Source organism: Zeus faber (genome assembly GCF_960531495.2).
Source record: "Zeus faber genome assembly, chromosome: 15".
Taxonomy (NCBI): Eukaryota; Metazoa; Chordata; class Actinopteri; order Zeiformes; family Zeidae; genus Zeus; species Zeus faber.
Genome location: NC_137194.1, coordinates 1,127,070 through 1,144,569, shown reverse-complemented (window position 1 = coordinate 1,144,569; position 17,500 = coordinate 1,127,070). Strand labels below are relative to the sequence as shown.

At 44.8% G+C, this 17,500-nt stretch overlaps 1 protein-coding gene across 1 annotated transcript in view; it reads right to left on the bottom strand.

Moving 5' to 3' along the window:
* Positions 1 to 17,500, bottom strand: part of mtcl2 (microtubule crosslinking factor 2) — a 101,968-nt gene that overhangs the window by 67,833 nt on the left and 16,635 nt on the right. Inside the window, exon 4 of the mRNA XM_080014475.1 lies at positions 7,835 to 7,984. Coding sequence (XP_079870601.1) covers positions 7,835 to 7,984 — 150 coding nt within the window. The remainder of the gene's footprint in view (positions 1 to 7,834; positions 7,985 to 17,500) is intronic.

Below are 17,500 nucleotides of genomic sequence, written 5' to 3'. Positions count from 1 at the left end.
TTAAAGATTGTTCTTCTTCAGCAAACCCAAATCACCCTTGATGCAGCACAAATAACCAGAGCAGAGTCACAGCGTCAGAGGGAAACACGTCAGTCCTCTGAGATCCTTCAAGTCAAGCAGTGCTTTCTTGGGGGGGTTTCCGACATGGGCCTGAACATGGCGTGAACATGGCGTGAACATGGCTTGAACATGGCGTGAACATGGCGTGAACATGGCTTGAACATGGCGTGAACATGGCTTGAACATGGCTTGAACATGGCTTGAACATGGCTTGAACATGGCGTAAACATGGCTTGAACATGGCTTGAACATGGCGTGAACATGGCGTGAACATGGCTTGAACATGGTGTGAACATGGCTTGAACATGGCTTGAACATGGCGTGAACATGGCGTGAACATGGCTTGAACATGGCGTGAACATGGCTTGAACATGGCTTGAACATGGCGTAAACATGGCTTGAACATGGCTTAAAGATGGCTTGAACATGGCTTGAATTTGGCTTGAACATGGCGTAAACATGGCTTGAACATGGCGTGAACATGGCTTGAACATGGCTTGAACATGGCTTGAACATGGCGTGAACATGGCTTGAACATGGCTTAAAGATGGCTTGAACATGGCTTGAATTTGGCTTGAACATGGCGTAAACATGGCTTGAACATGGCGTGAACATGGCTTGAACATGGCTTGAATTTGGCTTGAACATGGCGTGAACATGGCTTGAACATGGCGTGAACATGGCGTGAACATGGCGTGAACATGGCTTGAACATGGCGTGAACATGGCTTGAACTTGGCTTGAACATGGCTTGAACATGGCGTAAACATGGCGTAAACATGGCTTGAACATGGCTTGAACATGGCGTGAACATGGTGTGAACATGGCTTGAACATGGTGTGAACATGGCTTGAACATGGCTTGAACATGGCGTGAACATGGCGTGAACATGGCTTGAACATGGCTTGAACATGGCTTGAACATGGCTTGAACATGGCTTGAACATGGCGTAAACATGGCTTGAACATGGCTTGAACATGGCTTGAATTTGGCTTGAACATTGCGTAAACATGGCTTGAACATGGCGTGAACATGCTTGAACATGGCTTGAACATGGCTTGAACATGGCTTGAATTTGGCTTGAACATGGCGTGAACATGGCTTGAACATGGCGTAAACATGGCTTGAACATGCGCCCCTGTTACTCCAGTTAAAACATATAAAAACACAAAAGTACACCCACACACACAAGTACACACACAAGTAACACACACACACACACACACACACACACACACACACACACACACACACACACACACACACACACACACACACACACACACACACACACACACACACACACACACACACACACACACACACACACACACCCCAAACTGCTTGACACAATGGGCAGCACTTCCTCAAGCCAGAAATAACACAGGACAGTGTTTCCCTCAACAGCGAACAGGGGAAGAGGGAGGGAGGGAGATATGTTTTCTTCCTGGACACTTGAGGTGGATATTTTATATTCTTTTAACAGACCACAACTTGCTACGTTGCTTTAAACTCATTCACGCACCTTCTTTAATTCTTGCTTATGTGCCACCAACAATGAAACCAGCAGATAGAGGAACACAAGGCCGAGTGCCAGCAAAAAAAGTTTTGAAGAGGGAATTTTCATTTCATCAATAACATCTTAATGTGGTAAAAGTGGATGGATTACCACTTTAAGACTTTCTCTGATCCTGGTATCAGCATGGTACTAAGAAGTGTGGGGGAAGTGTGGGGGCGGGTTCCATTACTGTCATTAACCACACAGGGTCCAAATGGGGGGGGGGGGGGGAGAGAGGGATGGCAATGGTGGAAGAGTGAGAGAGAGGTCATTGTTGTACTGAAGGTTACATTATATGACAAATGAAAGAGAGAGAGACAGTAAAGATAAAGGTAGAGACCCTGTAACCCTATATGACAACTTGTTCATTATATCAACACACACACACACACACACACACACACACACACACACGTGCACTGAATGACCTTCCAGACATGGCAGTATCGCAGCCAGGCCACGTAGAGGACTGTAAACGCAAAAGAGAGAGAGAGCGAGCGAGCTCTGCACTTCATGGAGGGTTTTCGTTTCAGTTAAGTCCGTTATCTCTACGTTGCCCAACCCTCCTGCAAAGACCCCCCAGGGTGCAGTCTCTCTTTCTCTCTCTTTCCTCATTGTTTCTCCCTCCTCTCCGCCTGTGTCGTAACATCCCTCCATCATCTCTCCATCGTTTGGTGCTTTCTGTTTTTATCCCCGATTCTCTCTCCTCTCTCTCTCTCTCTCTCTCTCTCTCTCTCTCTCTCTCTCTCTCTCTCTCTTCTCTCCTCTCTCTCTCTCTCTCTCTCTCTCTCTCTCTCTCTCTCTCTCTCTCTCTCTCTCTCTCTCTCTCTCTCTCTCTCTCTCTCTCTCTCTCTCTCTCTCTCTCTCTCTCAGAGGTGGAACAGCTGGGATGGATCGATGATCTTGGAACAGAAAAAGAAGGCAGGAAACATGACAGACACAGGAGGGAGGAGAGGAGGGGAGGACCGAGGAGGACAAAGGTAAAACAGAGGAGAGAGAGCAGAGGAGGGAGAGGGAGGGAGGGAGGGGGGAGAGTGATGGGGAGTGGGAGAGAGCTGGGAAGGAGGATGGAGCAGGAGAGGCAGAAACAAAGGAATCCCTCCATCAGCCGTCCCCCAACAGAAAGGAAAGATGAATGGAGGGATGAAGGGAGGAGGACAAAGAACATCCTGTTTCTTCTCTTTTCTGATCTTCTCCATTCAAAACAAACAGAGAAGCAGCTGAATGTGGATTTGTTCAAACAGGAAGTGAACTATTATATTTAATATATTTATTATATTTAATATATTTATTATATTTAATATATTTATTATATGTATTATATTTATTACATTTAATATATTGATTATATTTTTTACATTTAATATATTTATTATATTTAATACATTTAATATATTTAATATATTTATTATATGTATTATATTTATTACATTTAATATATTTATTATATATATTATATTTAATATATTTATTATATTTAATATATTTACTATATTTAATATATTTATTACATTTATTATATTTATTACACTTAATATATTTATTATATTTAACATATTTATTATATTTAATCATCATCAATCAAATCATCTTCCTGCTTCACACCTCATTTCAAAACTTGTTGTATAGGACTGTATGTTTCATTTCTATGTTTTTTGTGGTATATCTGTTGTTTATCATTAGGTTTAGTGTATATCACCATATGTATATTGTGTACATTTAACTGTTTATTGAATATGTTCTTTTTATATTTGTATTATGATGCTTAATTATTATTTGATACTGTTTTCATGTGAGCGGCTGAGACACTGCAATTTCCCCCGGGGATGAATGAAGTATCCATCCATCCATCCATCCATGCACCCATTCATCAATCCATCCATCCACCAGTCCACCCATCCATCCATCCACCCATCCATCCACCCATCCATCCATCCACCCATTCATCAATCCATCCATCCACCCACCCACCCATCCATCCATCCATCCAAATATCCATCCATCCATCCATCCATCCTTCCATCCATCCACCCACCCACCAACCCACCCACCCATCCACCCGTATATCCATCCATCCATCCATCCATCCTTCCATCCTTCCATCCACCCACCCACCCATCCATCCACCCACCCATCCATCCATCCATCCATATATCCACCCATCCATGCATCTATCAGCGAGCAGGAAAACAGAGAGGATTCTGGGACATATAAACTGGAGGAATTCATCACGATCAATGACAGAGGATTTTCCACCGTGTTGATGTGTCCGAACAAGTAATGATACGTTCACAGCTTGCGTTCCAGAAAACCCTGAGCTGAGGATGATCACATGGAACATCATCTCCGGTGCTGCTCCAAGGCTGCTGCCCGATAACTATGTGACAGCCTCGTAATTCCGCGATATCACCACACCGCGGAAAGATGATGAACAATAACGCTGAGTTGCGCCCACGCCAAACCACTAACAAAGGTGCTGACATCTGCACATCGCAACATCTCATGCACCTCAACCTGTGGACGGACTCAACTGATGCACCAGGTATGAGCGGGTTCCACAACAGCCGTTGCCCAGTTGGCAGATTAAAGCCATCGTCCCCCACTTTTCAAATGCAAAACAATGTAAAAATAATAGAGGTGTCCCTCCGGACGGTTCAAAACCTCCGTCAAGGAAGTGACAACACTGAAGTATGCGTAATAATTACAAAGGATTGTGTCTCATTTACAAATCTTCTTGGCCACCAGCTGCCGATGCATGGTTGGCAACTTGGCAACCACTTCTAAAAAGTTGGTGTCCATCCCATGAGTCCATGGTCTTTTTTCAATCCACCGTGTTCCAAACATGACGGAGGCATCAGCTAACACTACAAGTTTGGGGCTGATATTCTGTATTTCTTGGTTCTTTCTTTGGTGTCCTAGAAGAGTCAGCCCGAGGTCAATTCCAGGACTCCAACAGTGTGGCTGTAGCCTCAGAACAGCACCATCCTTCTGAGCACCACCCGCAGCCCAGAATGCAGCTCACCACACCAGACACCGAGAACCATCCCCCCAGCCCACCGGAGCCTTTCAAGCCTTCGGGCCCCGTCCCCCCAGCCTGCTGCTTCTCATCAGTATGTAGGTGTGGGTGATAAGGGAGAATGCGTTACCATGGTAACTGGGGATGCACAGATGTATCCCCGGTTCTGGACCGGAGCAAAACGCGTGGATACAAAAACCCTGATACCAACGTGACGCGGAACAGTCGTAAACATCAAGTGACTGTGGTGCTGTGATAACCAGGCAGCCAGTAAATCAAACGACGGAGATAAGAAGGAACTGGTTTTACAAATCAGGGAAATCACTGCGACTGTAACTTCACATTTCAGAAACCAGTATTGTATATCAGTATTATATATCAGTGTTATATATCAGTGTTATATATCCTGTTGTGCTTCTAAATACAATGTAAAGAATGGAACAGATGACCTCAGGATGTCCTTACATCAGGTATAAAAACTGTACAAATGCTTAAAACTTTCTCTCATTCCTGAACTTCTGACTTTTTCCATTTATTAAATCAAAGGTCACTAACAGACCAGTGAGATGCTGCCCGTATACCACACACACACACACACACACACACACACACACACACACACACACACACACACACACACACACACACACACACACACACACACACACACACACACACACACACACACACACACACACACACACCTGATGGACTTGCTGCCACAAGGCAAGTGTGTCAGCTATGTGAGGAATTCCTCTGGGCAGGGAGACAATGACTTAACACAGCAGGCCTTTACTCAGCGTATGAAAGACAGCCAGGCAGACAGACAGCCTGCATCTCCCAGTCAGTAAGAACTCCCTCCCGTCCAAACAACAGCACGGTCTTATTTCCAGTCGCCGAGATGGCGACCGGCGTCCGGACAGTGGAGCCAAGGAGGAGGCGACAGGAAAACACTTTTCACTCGTGGACTGTTTCAGTTCAACGTGGTCTCTCCTCCATGAATGGAAAGGTTTCTTTTCTTATTCCTGCTGCCTCCACTGACTCCGTCAAAAAGGTGAAGCAAGTACGAGTATTGACACATGGATGTACATGGTTAAAAAAATCACAATCCAGGACAGTTTTTCTTTGATACTATTATATAGGATCATTATCAAGCAACAGTCAAATGATTCACTTTCCACCTCTCCTCAAAGTGAGTGTCAGCCCCTCATACACTGTCCCTTCTGCTAGCGAGGGAGCCTGTTGGAGCTCCTAGCTACCTATCCCCTCATCCACCCATCCATCCATCCATCCCTCCATCCATCCATCCATTCCTCCATCCATCCATCCATCCATCCCTCCATCCATTCCTCCATCCATCCATCCATTCCTCCACCCATCCATCCCTCCCTCCACCCCTACATCCATCCATCCATCCATCCATCCCTCCACCCTTGCTCCACCCCTCCCTCCCTCCCTCCATCCCCCCATCCATCCATCCATCCACCCTCGCTCCACCCCTCCCTCCCTCCCTCCGTCCATCCATCTATCTTTCTATCATCAATCTCCCAGACACATCAAGACACTCTACCCACTGAACACTCAGTTCAGCCGAACCAGCCGGCAACGGGGAGCGGGCTCCATCTCCCCTGGCAGCCACCCAGCCGCCCATCCAGCCACGACCCGCATCAGAGGCCTGTTCATGGGCCGAGGCCACTGAGGGACCTCCCCCCGGGGATTCCAAGAGCCTCTTTTTGGTCCAGGGGCATATAAAAATAGAGGGCGGGAGGAAGAGAGGGAAAGGCAGACACCAACAGAGGTCCACAGTCAGAGGGAATGAAAGAAATGCAGAAAACCAAAACCAGACAAAGGGAGCGGGAGCGTGAATTACCAATGCAGCAAGGAAATATCGACGATATCTTCTGCTTTTCCATCCAGATGAATGTGCTGATACAAAGTGGGAGGAAAGGGCCCCGAGGTCGTTCTCCTTCCCTCCACAGCACGGTGGAGGGCCACATCCAATTGATTCCATTTGTTACCCACAGCAATTCAATACTCCCTTTTCAGCAAAAACCCAGCCCCGATTTCAAAGTGACACTTCCCTTTTCAAATGAAGGCTTTATTGACATGTCCGCCGAGTGACAACAGCCCCCGGTGCAACGCTGGGGAGCAGCCGGTCGCGCTGCCACGGCTGCAGGGAAAACAGTGATTCCAAAGAGCAGGATGAAGCCAAGCCAAACAGCCACGGCTACATGTCAGTGTTTAACCAACAGACCCCCAGGCGGAGAAAATGAAGTCTGGACCAACAGGAAGCCACATCCAACCTTTGAGTCCACACAGTTTACCAAACACAGCCGGTAAGACAACTAGGGGAGGAAAGCTACTGTTCCACCCTTTCCAGCGTGAACCAATCATCCCAGTTCAGTCCAACTTGTCCCATCCGAGCCAAAATGGAAGTGAATGCAATGGTGAGGTGGTGCCCAACAGCCAGCCTTACCGCCTGGTTAACGTCCACCTCAATGCAGAGGCCAGCCTTACCGCCTGGTTACCATCCACTCCAATGCAGAGGCCAGCCTTACTGCCTGGTTACCATCCACCCCAATACAGAGGCCAGCCTTACCGCCTGGTTACCATCCACTCCAATGCAGAGGCCAGCCTTACTGCCTGGTTACCATCCACCCTAATGCAGCGTTTCACCCACTGACTCAGGGTTGCCAGGTCTGCTTCAGCCTGTCCATCTGGACCACAAAGTCCTGCTGCACCACCGCTGGTCAGTAGCAGGGAGCCACAGACCATCTCAGTACTGAATATTTACTCTCGGGTACTTGACGCCACCGAGTGCCAATACAAAAGTGGACATTTTCAGTTCCAGTTTGATGAAGTTGTAACTAAGTAGTAACTAACTCATCAAATAATTAAGCTATAACTTGAATGGCACTCGAAACAGGAACCCAATGTAAGTACAGCATGTTGCGTTGGATATTGGAATGGGATTTGGGTATCAAAGCATTTCTCTGAGTACCAGTACTACATGAGCGCAGGATGGAGAACCAGAAGCCAACGCCAGTATCTGTGCATCCCATCATTGATTAACACTGATTGATTATTTTTAATCACTCTCTGGTAAAACCAATTCTCAGGTCTCTTACCTGGCCTGGCCTGGTACGGTACAGCCTGGCCTGGCCTGGCCTGGCCTGGTATGGTACAGCGTGGTTCTCCTACCTTGTCCATCTCCTGCTGCAGGACCTGCTTGGCGACCTCAAGGTCCTGAAGTCGGACCCTCAGCTCCTCGTTCTCCTGCTCCAGGCGGCTCCTCTTCTTCTCCACGCTGTCTAACTCCCTGTGTAGCCGGATGGAGACGTCCTTCGCCACCTGGGAGTCAAGTCAACTGTATTTATTAATAAATATTAAATCGACATATTAAATCCTTTCGCAGCTGCTGGTGTGTGTGTGTGTGTGTATATATACATACATTGATATATTTCTTGTCTATTTTTTATTCGTATTATATAATTATATTAATAATAATAATTGTTATTATTATATATGATTTAATTTATTTATTATTACGTTGAGGATTAATAAAGTAGCTATCTGTCTGGCTGTCTGTCTATATGTCTATATGTCTGTCTGTCTGTATGTCTGTCTGCCTATATGTCTGTCTGTCTATCTAAACTTTAGTTAATAAGTCAAAAAACAAGAAGTCCATGCCAAATAAAAAAAATGAGAAGTAGCAAAAGTTGACAGGTGACCTTCAGGATTTTGTGGGAGAGTTGAAGTGTAATGTATTTTAAATCAAAGATGTAATAAAATAATAAAAGGAGTTAATTAAGCGGCTCCCCCAGGAAACTAATCTTTTAAACATACACTGAGCTCATGAAAGTCTAATCCTCCGCCCCCCACAGGGATTTTTTCATTAAAACAAAATGTCAAAAAACAGCAACATCATCAGATGGTCATCAGATCCCTTGGTTATTTATGTATAGAAAATAAAAAAGTACGAAATGATTCCAGTTGTTTGTGTGATATACAGAATGTATATTCCTGATGAAATTCAATGGTACTTTTTATCTTCTATTCATTTTTTTTTTGCCAATTCCTGCAATCTTCTTGCAAAACAACACAAAAGATTTCAAATTGCACATTAAGCAATTTTGCGTCAATGTCAAGAATGTATTGTATTGTATTAATGTATTCATATTTAAAGTATTTAAACGTATTTAGTTAGCAACAGAAAGCCTGGCATAACAACAGCAAAGTTTTGTGGACAAATGTATTTTTTCAAAGGTATAAATTTCTACATTGTGCTGCAAGGAGGCTGCAGAGCTCATTGAGGTTCTCATTTTCAAGTTGAGAACACCTACAAAATATAGAAGTTATGAATGTAAGCATTTTATTTTAGTTGATCCAATGACAAATCTATTCAGTGTGTGTGTGTGTGTGTGTGTGTGTGTGTGTGTGTTCTGATGCTGGTTTTCCATGTAGGATACTTAATGCCTGTATGAGTGTTTGTATTGTGGCTTCTTCTGCATCTCAATATAACTGTGTGTTTTTCAGTGTGTGTGTGTGTGTGTGTGTGTGTGTTACCATGTGGTCCCATGATGCATTGCAGTATAATTAGAGTGTTTATCCGCTGGTTTTGGTGACTGATAACATGGTGTCATCTGCAAAGCGTGTATTTTGGGGGTGTTTATGACTGTGTGTGTGCGTGTGTGTGTGTGTGTGTATGTTTCTTTGTGTATTATTTGTCATTGTTGTGTGTTTTGTCTGTTTGTGTACACTTTTGTATAAGTATTTGTATGTGTCAGTTTCTTTGTGTGTGTGTGTGTGTGTGTGTGTGTGTGTGTATGTGTGTGTGTGTGTGTGTGTGTGCAGCTGGCCTTACAATACAACTCTGTCTCAGTGCTCCCACTCCAACCAACGGCTCCTTAACACACTTCCATTCATTCCTCTTTCTCTTTCATCCTTTCTTTCTTCACTCTTTCCCTCAGTGTGTGTGTGAGAGAGAGAGAGAGAGAGAGAGAGAGAGAGAGAGAGAGAGAGAGAGAGAGAGAGAGAGAGAGAGAGAGAGAGAGAGAGAGAGAGAGAGAGAGAGAGCCTTAGTTCAACCCTCCGGGTGGACGAGGCCGTGACACCGAAGGGAAGAAGATGGACGGCAGAAAAAAACGACGAACTTGGAACAAGGACTTTGTGGTGATGGTGTTTGACCAAATCAAGGGCCGGCAGCAGCGCTTAGCTCCGCCCACTTGGCCCGGTCGGCCGCTTGGCCCCACGCCAGACCAGGAGCTAAAGTTAGAACTGACACTGGGCAAGGCTGCTTCTGGTGCGGTGCTGGGAAAGCTCTGCTGACCCTCCAGTTTGTGACTCTGGGGTAAGGAGATGAACAACATGGAGGCATATATACTAATTATTCCTCCTCCTCCTCCTGCTGAATGCTGCTCTGTCCATCCCTGACTACATATAAACAACTTATTGTTGTTAAAGAGTGAAAGGCAAACGTCTGGAATCCAGCTACGAATTGCCCGGCAACACACTACTACACTACAACACTACTACACTACAACAGTACTACACCACAACACTACGACACTACTACACTACGACACTACGACACTACTACACTACAACACTACTACACTACAACACTAAGTTATACTGGCGTATAACACTAAGAAAGAGCCAGACAGACAGAATGAAGGAAGACAGAAAGAAGAGAGAGAGGAGGCAGAGGAGGCAGAAGGTTAGAGAGGATGAAGGAAAGAAAGAGTGAAAGGAGGACAGTGAGGAAGGAAGTCAACAAGCAGGGCAGAAGGAAAAAGAAAGGAGGAAGGAGGGAAGATAGTAGGAGATGTGGAGAAGGGAGTGAGGATCTGACGCCTTGAGGCCGATATCATTTCATCTATCATTTTTAAAGAAGAGAATAAACATTAAAAAAATCAATAACAGTTTGTCCAACGACCGGCCCATGAAGCAGGGACAGCGCCCCATTGGTCTATTCTACACCGACAGTGGGTCGGCCAATCACATCTCTTACTAGGCCCACGGCCTCTCCCACTCTGTCAGGGGGTGAGGCTCAGTCAGAGGCAAAAATCTATTGATGGAAGATGGATAAACAAAAGTGCAAAAGGCCAAGGGGGCCAAGGGGGGCAGGGGGGCCAATCTGCGGAGAGGTTGGCCCTTCATAGTCCATTTAATGCTATTTAAACACACAAACCAGGGATGTTCAAATGTGCCGACTAAGCCACTGTCTCCGTGTTCTATGTGTTCTCCGTGTTGACCGTAAAACCGGAAATCTCTTTTCTTGTGATGGTCTGTTGAAAACCTTCTAAAAACTTTACTGTTTTCCAAAATAGCCTTTTCAAAACGTTCAAAATAAAAAAAATAAAGACAAACAAAACCGAAGGTTTCTCTTTCTCACGTTGCTCGCTCGGAAACGGAGCCTTGGCAGAAGACTCGGAGGCTCCACCAAACCACCCGGCGCAACGGAGGTGAAAGTTCCCAGAAAGGGGAAGGAAAGCTTTAAGTCGCCGTCTCCTCGACTGTTTTGCTCCCAGTCACACCGGAACCATGACACGCCCCTTTTCCCACGTGTTTGGAAAAGAAAGGAAAAGAAAGGGCCTTTCTCCTGGCAACGGGAAAGGTGTCGCTTATTTTTTCTTTTTGTGTGAAAACGGTAATAAAGTGAGACCGTTGCTTTGAGTGACCGAGGTCTGTATGGTATCATCATATTATAATTGGAATTATTTGGCTGAGGGTTCCCTTAATAAAGAGCCATGAAAAGGCAGTATAATGTACTACGCCTGTAGCTCTACTGTGGTAAAATGTACAGGAAGGTACTACAGGAACAAACACCTTTTCCTTTCCAACAACAGACAACAAAGCGGTCCTCTGTGTATTTTCAGCCAGGTATGCTGGTAACTATCAGGATATAAGGTATGGATTACTGTTATCCTCTTCCCTACAGTAGGTTCAAACAGGTTGGTGCTGCTGTCCACTGAACGTGGGTCAAACTCCCCAAACAAACAACGAGGTACAAACATCCAACCATGACTCCTCTGAACATTAACGTCAAACAAAAAGTTGATTTATTAGCTGTGTAAACCTGATGCGATATTCTGTATGAACTCAATCGTTCCTCATGTATCAAATGAAATAAGATGGAGCAGCTCCACGCACTCATTGAGTAGTTACCAGCACCATGTTTCGACTGTTGAGCTGCTCAGCATCTACGTCCTGACCTGGACCCACCACCGCGTCCCGTCAGCCCCTGAGGAAGCTGCCGTCATGCTGTGGCGAGGTGAGACCAGGAGGGAGGGAGCACGCTGCTCCACCTGCACTTCCTGCTCAGCTTTACAGCGCTGCTCCACCTGCACTTCCTGCTCAGCTTTAGAGCGGTTCAGGGGAATAGTCCAGTGGGAACGCATACTTAAGGGGCCCAGAGGAGGTCTGGTGGGCGGTGCCGACTGATCGTCTGGGCCCAAAATGCAAAGGGACAAGTTTTTGTCCGAGTCCAGCCCTGCACACACGCACGCACGCACGCACGCACGCACGCACGCGCACACACACGCGCACACACACGCGCACACACACACACACACACACACACACACACACACACACACACACACACACACACACACACACACACACACACACACACACACACACCTGATGGACTTGCTGCCACAAGGCAAACAGTAATAACGTTCAATGAGCGGCAGTTAACAATCATACAGAGCTCTTTCGTGTGTGTGTGTGTGTGTGTGTGTGTGTGTGTGTGTGTGTGTGTGTGTGTGTACATATGTTTGTGTGTGTATTTGGTGGCGTGCAACAACTGGAGTCCTGTTCCTCCTGTTGTGCAGCATGGGACCACACACATACACACACACACACACATACACATACACACACACACACACACACACACACACACACACACACACACACACACACACACACAGTGGTTACGACCTCAGCGTCTGTAGATTTTATAGCTGCATTTTACATGGATGCCGTAAAACACGTGGTTTTAAAGCCGCCGTACAGTCATAAAAACGACTCCTGTTCTGGAGCGCAAGGACGAAGGAGGCGTGGAGAGGGATTCTCAAAGAACGAGGGACGAAGGGACAGAGATGAAGTAAAAAAAAAACAAACAAGAAAAAACAGGGATGGGCCAAGGCTAAAAGAGAGCGCTGTATCTGTATCCGACAGCAAGAAGAAATGAAAGAAAAACTCAGTGATTTTGTGCTTTCATCACACACAGAGAAAAAACATGTTTGATGCTAAAGATGTAAATACGTTGATCATTATACTATCGGGCGCTAAACAATTGTGAAGATTATTTTGAGTATTATAATAATTCGGGAGGAATTATCTAGTACTTCAAAGTATACTTTCAATGTGATGATGCAAAACTGAAACTGGAGGATAATATTTATTTGTCTTTATGAAAAGCAATGTGCTTTATTTGATTATTGTTATTATTCCTATGACAGTGGTTCTAACTGTTATAACACCACGTTTTGGAGCGCTGTAACAATTGTGAATGAAAGGTACTAATCAAGTTTCTTCCAAATCGATCCACATTGGGAACAGAAATGAGTGAAAAACTGATGAAATTTGACTGGAAGGAGCCAAACATTGGTGCATCAGCGACATGATGACATTGGAAGCTGCTTATAAATGTGCAGCTTGTGGTTCAGGGTGGCTGCTGTACAGCCCCGCCCTCAGAGCCCCGCCCTCAGAGCCCCGCCCTCAGAGCCCCGCCCTCAGAGCCCCGCCCTCAGAGCCCCCCCGGCGTGTGTGTGAGTGTGCGTGCGTGCGTGCGTGCGTGCGTGCGTGCGTGCGTGTGTGTGCGTGCAGGCTTTTCGTTTGATATTTCATCCATTTTTGTAAATATAAAGACATTCTGTTCCATCTAACCCGGTGCCGTGTCGTAAAGTGGTTGAAAACATATTGCTTGCTTGTGTCGTAGTAGTGTGTTGTAGTAGTAGTAATAGTATTTGTATCATCATTATTACTATTATTATTATTATTATTATTATTATTATTATTATTATTATTATTATTATTATGTTCTGCTGACCCCAAACTAACAGTCCAACTGTGGTATCTTTCAGTTAAGGTGGTGGATCGTCTGGTCACTGTATGGTTCTACTTTCTAGGGACCTGGACCTTCACTACAAGCGACTGCCTCTTGTACTGTCCACTGTTTACTGTAAACAAGAACAAGTGGTTTCCATGGAGACATCCCCACAGCGAGCAACAAGGTTTATGACTGAAAGCTTTGTGTCTTTTCTCTGCAGAGCAGCAGCTATTTTGTGGTTTGGCTCAATGTCCAGTCTGGACATTAACATTTTTATTGAGTGGATAAAAAATGTGGGTAATCATGACTTTCATACAGGTTCCCAGGGAAATCATGGGGAGAAAGGTTTCTTTTATGGATTTATGTTCACTATTTAAATGACCTTGTTATTCAATAATTAAGGTTTATTTTTCATCACAGCCAAGTTCACTTGAGATGGGGCGTTGTTTGGTGTCTTGTCAATTGATTTTGGATTACAAATGTAGCTTTCAAAGTGTGAAAAAACATTCCATAAGCACCATTTCCATTTCCAATTCCGTTGCAAAGAATATAACATTCATCTAATGGGTTTCCCAAACAGTGTAGTTGCTGAATTGAATATATCAAGTGACCTGTATGTGATAAATAACCTCTTGGATCTTGGATCTTAGCGGACAATTCCAGGTTCAGAAAGTGAAAGTCCTACCATGTTTTAGCTCCGTCCCTGCAGTGATCCAGCTAATTGGGCTGTTCCACTGGCTGTGCTAATCGCTATCTAGCAAATCCAGATGGTCGACTCAAAATCCTGGGGAGAACTTTCACTTTCTGAAGCTGGAAGTTCCAGCTCTCCAATCTACTGAATATGTTGAATATATGCTTGTTTACAGTCGTTACACATGGTTAGAAATTGGTTCGGATTAATATAAATATCTAATTTAACTTATTGCTTAGTTCTAAGAGGGTTTGATTTCCCCAGTTTTTCAACGCTGCATTCTAATTGGTTCTGTTTCAAACCAGGTCCAAGTTCAAACTATGTGAACATTGGGAAACCTCCACCTCCAGTGATATTTGAGACAGATGTGGGCCACCATGTTAGTTGTCAACTAGACAGAACTGATGTGATGCCCAGGATTGGCATCGGTACTGAAACCGTAACAGAAGAGAAGTGAAGTAGCCCATGTGATGACAACAGGAGCCATGTGATAGTAATTTCATCCTTAGCCACAGGATAACAACTGTAGCCATGTGATAGTAACCGTGGCTAAGTGATGTAAACAGGAGCCATGTGACAATAACAGTGGCTATGTGATGTAAACAGTAGATTTGATGAAACTAATTGCACAGAGTACAAGTGCTGAGCCAATGAAATGCATTTCTCTGCATTTTACAATCCTAGTAACTGACGTAGCCACGTGATGTAAAGAGGAGCCACGTGATAATAACAGTGGCCACGTGATGACAACAGTAGCCACTTGATGAGAACAGTAGCCATTTGATACCAACCGTTACCACGTGATTACCACAGAAGCCAAAGGAAGACAACAGTAGCCACGTTATCACATTAGTAGCCTCGGGAAAAAAACAGTAGCCATGTGATGACAACAGTAGCCATGTGATGACAACAGTAGCCATGTGATGACAGCAGTGAGGCGTGATTCTATGTAATTGGTGCCGGGTTGGGAAGCCTGGCGGCCTGGCGAGCGGCTGCAGAGACCCCGACCAGGAAAAGCAGCTTGAGAGTGAATGGATGGCACCAGCCAGGAAATAAAGGGAGAATCAATGTCTGCCTGAAAAGAATCCAGGTTCCATCACTGCCAAACACTGGTTAACGGAGCTGACTCTTCTTACCTCCCTCCTCCTCCTCCACCCCCTCCTCCTCCTCCTCCTCTCATCGCATTTCTCTGCTGGTTTTGAATGAAAGACTCAAAATGATGTTTAACGAGGCAGAACGAGGCTCGCATGACAGTTGTTACGTCTTTCTTTAGAGAAGACAAGAGATGGAGGGAAGGAGGGAGAAAGAGATAAGGGGGTTGATGGAATGTGATCTATTTCTATGATGCAAAACAGCTGCTCAACAACAGAAAAAGTTGTACTATCAACACCAAAGCCTCCATGTGATATTATTATTATTATTTGACAATATTATATTATTATTATTTAAAAATTGATATTATTCTTTAGATTGTAAAAATAATATATATAAAATATGCCATTAGAATATATAATCATGTCATATATATAATAAACATATAAATTATATAATAATATACAAAATAAATTATATAGTTATAATATATTTTATAATATAATAGAATATATACTGAAATTATTTTATATATAACCACTTTATATTATATAATGAAGATGATCTACACCCAGTTCTACATCGCCATGGCTACAGGCCTCTCACATATTCCTAGAGCTCACACATTAATATACATTACTGTAACATGTTCACACACACACACACACACACACACACACACACACACACACACACACACACACACACACACACACACACACACACACACACACACACACACACACACACACACACACACACACACACACACACACAGGGGGAAGTCCTACTTCCTTCCTTCCTGCTTGTTCCAATGTTATGAGACACATGGAAACTTGCTGCCAACAGTGTGTCAGACATATGGAAGGGTGTGTGTGTGTGTGTGTGTGTGTGTGTGTGTGTGTGTGTGTGTGTGTGTGTGTGTGTGTGTGTGTGTGTGTGTGTGTGTGTGTGTGTGTGTGTGTGTGTGTGGAACAGAGAGACTGCTATGAGCAAGCTGTTCATTGAGCCTTTACAACTACACCACATGAAAATGTACGTTTCACACACACCCACAGCAGCAGATAACTGAGCTGTGGAAGCACCTGAGAAATATGGCTACGTGTGTGTGTGTGTGTGTGTGTGTGGGCAATGATGAAACACAAGTACGTAATATAAAGTTATGAAATACTTTGAAAGCATGTTGAGTCCTGTTTGGAAGGGTTGGGGTTTTAACGTGGCAGTGCTCTCCTCTCCTTGGAAATATGGAAGAGTTATTCATCATTAGGGGCCCGGCCGCAGGGGCCCCGGCCGCAGGGGCCCCGCCCGCAGGGGTCCAGCCTGCAGGGCTGGCATTTTTTCGGCCTAAAAGTATCTAAACACGACAACCACAGAACACAGACATGGTTGAGGTCTCGTTAGAACTGAGACGTTTCAGACGTGTTCTGGTTTGAGTTTGATCAACATTGATCTCCATCACACCATGTGCCATCCCAGGGCGGAGGCGCGGAGAGAGAGCGACCGGGGTACATTTTGTGAACCTGTCTCCCTCTCCGACGGTACCAAGCTGCCATCACCACGACAGAACAATGTGTTTTTATTTGAATGGATTGTAATCTCCTTATGGAAGGAGACACCTGCGTAATGGGGACACTTTCTCTCCCCGGCCTGTTTAACCCTCCGCGCTGCTCCCAGGTGAGACCCGCTGCTCCAGCCCGAGCCGCGGTGTGCGGTGCAGGGCGTGGCGCCTGCTGCTGGCACAGCTCAGAACACCTGTAGAGTCCGGACGGAGCCTCTTCCAGAATAATGCGTCTGTTTGTTTTGTTTTTTTATTTAATAAGCATAAAACTGTCCCTGAGCACACGGAGCCGCGCTTCTTGCATGTGGACATATGCACGCAACACTTTTATAAAAAATAATACATCTCTGCTGAAACGCTGCTTGTTTTTCAAATGTACATTTTGGGATTCAAACAATTAGAAGGTTTGAAGTGAAGTCAACCAGTCAAACTTCTACTTGTTACAATCCAGGCGTTAAATAA